This window comes from Dipteris shenzhenensis, chromosome 9, assembly GCF_047967505.1.
Source record: "Dipteris shenzhenensis isolate YYH24624 ecotype China chromosome 9, Dip_SZ_1.0, whole genome shotgun sequence".
In the NCBI taxonomy this organism is placed as follows: domain Eukaryota; kingdom Viridiplantae; phylum Streptophyta; class Polypodiopsida; order Gleicheniales; family Dipteridaceae; genus Dipteris; species Dipteris shenzhenensis.
The window spans coordinates 1624940-1630068 of record NC_141604.1 but is presented as its reverse complement, the minus strand read 5'-3'; the positions used below and the strand labels follow the sequence as shown (position 1 = coordinate 1630068).

At 46.0% G+C, this 5129-nt stretch overlaps 1 protein-coding gene across 5 annotated transcripts; it reads right to left on the bottom strand.

The window, feature by feature from the left end:
• Window positions 1–485: 485 nt before the first annotated feature.
• Window positions 486–4861, bottom strand: LOC147898054 (pentatricopeptide repeat-containing protein At5g27110-like). Of its 5 annotated transcripts, XM_087379574.1 has the most exons (4): window positions 4707–4861; window positions 4508–4602; window positions 4270–4411; window positions 486–4191 (listed from the first exon to the last, which is right to left on the bottom strand). In XM_087379574.1, the coding sequence occupies exons 3-4, from the start codon at window positions 4306–4308 to the stop codon at window positions 1867–1869; spliced, it is 2364 nt and encodes a 787-aa protein (XP_087235700.1). In that variant the 5' UTR covers window positions 4309–4411; window positions 4508–4602; window positions 4707–4861; the 3' UTR covers window positions 486–1866. The 5 variants fall into 5 exon arrangements, with proteins under 5 accessions (XP_087235700.1, XP_087235696.1, XP_087235698.1 ...); XM_087379570.1 differs by having other exon boundaries at window positions 486–4174; window positions 4284–4420; window positions 4508–4785; XM_087379572.1 differs by having other exon boundaries at window positions 486–4174; window positions 4284–4411; window positions 4508–4785.
• Between the last annotated feature and the right edge of the window lie 268 nt (window positions 4862–5129).

Here is a 5129-nt window from a genome sequence, read left to right as displayed (position 1 = left end):
GTGGGTTGTTGGTGAAATTTTGATCACTCATCATCTCCGTCTCTTCCATGCAACAGTGTGCGCACTGTGCATTACCTTCTAGCGTAGATTGAGGTATCAGATAAGTGCTAGAAGGTGAGGGGCATTTCCTACAGGCAGGGCAAAATTCACTCTGATACCACTGTAAGAAATCTAGATTTACTATTATTATAAATGTGCTAAGGAGCAGAAAGGTGACTAGAAATAGCAAAGAATAAGGAATAGTTGTATGGCTTGAAATGTCTCGAGTGTGTGTTCCGTACGCACAGCGGAAGACTGATAGAATGCATGCCCCAGGAGCTCACACAGTATGAGTATGGAGTGTGGAATCACAAACTTCTTAACTCATGTGCATAGATGTGCAAGCCAGTAAATAGACAATGCTCAGAAACAGATATAGAAGCAACTCTTTATATTTCCGTCCGTCCACAAAAAAGGACAGGATACAACACCAAAAAGTTCTCGTACTAAATGTCAAGCACTCCTAGATCTCTGAGCCTGCGTGCTTCACCTCGAGCATATGTAAACTCTCTGTCTAGATCCCTTCCACCTTGCTGTCCGGAACCTAGCCTAGGTGGGCAGCCCTTTCTCAGCTTTGTCTGCAGGCTATGATGTACCTCCTTCACCTCCAGAATATAGGCGTAGGTCTTACTGCTGCTCCAATCTGCTGACTTTTGGCTGCTCCAGGTGATGTTGATCTCAGCAACCTTCTGCCCTAGAAGACAGTCTAGGTTCAGCCTCTCCCTGGAACTAAGTCTGCAGCAACACCTCTCTACTTCACTTCCTGTACTTCACTTCCTGTGTAGAGGCCCAAGGATGGTGGATATGCTGCTCCTTTCTGCTCCTCCCAAAGCTGCTAGGCTGGATAAATTATGCCCAGCCTGCCCATTCTGGCCGACCAGTCTGTGGCTGGTCCAGCCCTATTAGGGCTCACAAACCGGGGCCTTTTTGGCCCACTCTTCTAGGGCCTTGGCCCTCCAATCAAGGCAAGGGCCCAGCCCTATATAAAGGCAGGTCCCTGCCTCATAGCAGCCTCCGTTGCTGCACCACCAGGCCTCATCCAGCCCCGTACAGCCTTGTACCCTGCTCCGTACACTTGCTGATGTCAGCACCACCTGTCCCAGGCCTGCACAGCCTTGTACCCTGCTCCATAAACTTGCTGATGTCAGCGCCACCTCTGCGCCTTTATTCGGGGCCTGTTCCAGCCCATACAGACAGTCCTTGAAGCGCCTCTGCCAGGCTGCTGTGTTGCCCACATGACAGCTCATGTGCTGCCCATGTGGCAGCCCCTTATGGCTTTCCTTTCCCTGTGAGGTGCTGCCCATGTGGCAGCCCCCTCCCTTAGCTTTTCTTTTGGGTTGCCCTAGGTCTCCCTCCCCCATGCTCTCCTCATATGGGGGCTTACAGATGGGGAGGTGACCATTCCAACGGTGGGATCCCCATATCCTATATATGGTGAAGTAAGAGGGCCCATGGAACAAAGTAGAAGACCCTCGGAAGAAGACAAACAAAGTAGCAGTGTATCCTTCTGCTTCACATGCTTCCCCTCCTCGGAGTGTGAGGATATGACCTAGAATGGAGTGATCTGCTTCAGACTAATGAGAACCCATTCTTGGGTACCTGCATTTCACCTTCAGGTAAGCGTCTACAACTGGGACAGCTTCCTTCTTGCTACCATGCTCTGAGAAAATCTGAACCTGATACTAATGGGGATCCTTAAAGCTAGTCAAGGCTCAGTAGAGATCCTGGTAGCTACCTCGTTGTTATGCTTGGTCTGTGTCCTGAGCAGGATACTAGCTTACTGGAATGCATTGTTCACAGCTTAAGGCATTGGAACAAAAATTTACTTTAGAAATAAGGTACACATTTGGATTTTTCGCTTGAAATGAGACGCCCAGAATTGAAGACCAAATTTTCAGTACCTCCACAAAAGGAATCTTCCTTATCTTCACACATAAAATCAAATTCTGGCACATGTCCTCCACCCTTTGTTAATCTTGTTAATCTCCTTAAACTGGAATAAATATTCACACTGTCTGGGTGGGTTCTGTCTCCCACGGTGAAGTGTTGTATTTTATCATTCACCTCAATCCAGGCCCTCCCAGGCTTCTTCCATACACCAGCATAAGTTCGTTGCTCTCGTACATTGTGAGCATCTGTCCACATGTGGGCATGCACATAGATGTTTGACATCAGAACATAACCAACAGCAGTGTCAGGATCCAACCCAATGACTTGATCAAAGCACCGTCTCCCTATATCTACATTCCCATATGCTCTACAGGCTGTCAGCAATGACGTCCAGCCAATTACGTCAGATGAGACAGGCATTGTGTGAAGTAGCTGTTCTGCCTCTTTCAGCAACCCTGCACTGCCAAAAAGTTCAACCATGCATGTAAAGTGCTCAATACTTGGCATGATGCTATGGTCTTGAGCCATAGATTTAAAGAAACAATGGCCCTCCTCTACTTGGCCAGTATGACTGCAAGCTGAGAGAATGCTGGTAAAAATGGTACCATTTGGCTGCAAGCCTTCTGTTTTCATTTCCTCAATACATTTCCTGGCTAGGCTCCAGTTGCCATGCTGGGCATACCCAGCAATCATTGCACCCCATGAAACTACATTTCGATTTGGCAATTTGTGAAACGCTTCACGCGCCTCCTCCATGCTCCCACATTTGGCATACATGTCAATAAGGGTGCTCACAACCACCACATCCAATTCAAGTCCACTTCTAGAAATTTGTTTATGTACCAGCTTCCCCTGCTCTAAGGCTCCCAAGCTCCCACATGCTTTTAAGATGTGGATGAATGTGACTTTGTCTGGCTTTAAGCCTTCCTGCTGCAAGTTCTTGAAAAGTTCGAGCGCAATAAGCTCATGCCCATGCTGTGCATATCCTCCAATCATTGCACACCAAGACACGACATTACGACTTGGCAACCCTTCAAATACTCTGCGTGCTTCCTCTAAACTCTCGCATTTGGCATACATATCGACAAGGGTGCTCCCAATAACCACATCAGCTTCAACCCCGGATTGTAAGATTTGTTCATGGATCCGCTTGCCCTGCCCTAATGCTCTTAAGCTGCCACAAGCTTTCAAAATGCATGGGAAAATTACTTTGTTTGGCTTCATGCCCTCCATTTGCATTCGCTCAAAAAGTTCAAGTGCAAGCCTACCTTGCCTATTCTGAGCATATCCGGTAATCATTGCACCCCAGGACACTACATTTCGGTTGGGTAATTTATCAAACAACTTGCGTGCCTCATCCAAGTTTCCACATTTGGCATACATGTCAACAAGGGTGTTCCCCAAAACGGCATCCGATTTGAATCCACTTTTGATGATCTGTTTATGTATCAGCTTGCCCTGTCCTATCGCTCCTATGCTACCACATGCTTTCAAGATGCACAAAAAGGTGACTTTGTCTGGCTTTATACCCACCTGCTGCATTTTCTCAAACAGCTCTAAAGCAGAAAGTCCAGAACCATATTGGGCATACGCAGAAATCATTGCAGCCCATGACACCACGTTTCGACTTGGTAATTCATCAAAAACTTTCTGCGCCTCATCTAGATGTCCACACTTTGCATACATATCAACAAGGGTGCTTCCAACGACCACATCTGAATCAAGTCCACTTTGGCTTATCAGACTATGTATCGCCATGCCCTGACCTATAGCTCCTATGCTACCACATGCTTTCAAAATGCATGGGAATATGAATCTATTTGGCTGTATGCCCTTATGATGCATTGCATGATACAATTCAAGAGCCCTGTGACTTTGTCCATGTGTAGCATGAGCTGAAATAATTGCATGCCAATTATGGATGTTTGGTTTTAGAACCTTGCAAAAGGCTAAGTTTGCCTCTAGCAAGCTCCCACATGATGCAAAGAGTCGGATAAGGCGATCCCCTGAGATAGGTGAAGAGTCAAGATCGTGGCTGACCATGAGAGCATGCACTTGCCTGCCAGCTGCCAGATCTTTCTTTTTTGCACACTCTTGCAGAAGATTGTGAATGGTCTGCTCTCTACATGGATTCTCCTGTATGGGCGTTGCCTCCACGTCCTTAGATAACTCATCGTGCAGTTCTGCCGTGCAAGCCCCACCACAATCTATATAGGGCCCAAAAGTTCCACTGTTGCCCTTAAGCCTAAAAACCCCAGCAAACTATGTTCAAGCATATGTGTCGTGAGTAAATTTGAACAGCAAATGAAAATATACTGAGTACAAAAGGAAGTCTAATACCTCCTCTGGAGTACCTGAAAGGCAACTGTGTTGGATCATCAAATTGTATGGCAGATTCAATATGATAGTGCCTCAAGTTGCGCAACTCTGCCTTTACCCAGGACAACGTGGATGGATCAGGGAAACCCTCTTTTACCTCGTCCTGCAAGACCTGAACATTTCTGAGTTCTCTTTGGCTTCCAGCTTGTGCTACCAAGGCGGACAAGAAAGCCATGACATAGATAACGAATAAGCATACCTTAATGAACCCCCCATTCCACAAATCCGAAGACTCAACCCACCGGAAGTGTTCTCTTATTCGTATTGCTGCTGCTACATCTGATGCCGTCGCTACTGCCCTCATCCCGACGAGCAGCGTAGAAAAGCAGTGACTGAATCACGGTGAGAAGGAGGCGAAAACTGCAACATGTTCACTGATAGACAGGTCGGGGGTATACCTGGCGAAATTGTGCGGGCTGTGCTTATGGGAAGATGTACCAAAAAAGACTATGTGAAGGCCCTTCTTTTTGTGTTGTAGAAAACCTGCATACTATATACAATGAATTTGCAAATTTGTGAAGTTAGTCTATATCATAGTGCCAAAATCTCAATAATATGTAAGTTTTGTGATTTGTTAAGAAAAATGTTTTCTCAAAAGATTAGTTCTTGTTACAAACTCCCTACTTTTAGAATGCCACTTTATCTAGCCGAGTGTCTTGCTCTTGCAAACATACTTGTCCAATAGACCCTGTTTGGTTTTAAGATCATCTTAGATACATGTTAGTACATAAAATCTCTCTCTCTCTCTCTCTCTCTCTCTCTCTCTCTCTCTCTCTTTTCAACTAGCTAAACTCTATATTTCAACCCCCCAAATTTGAAAG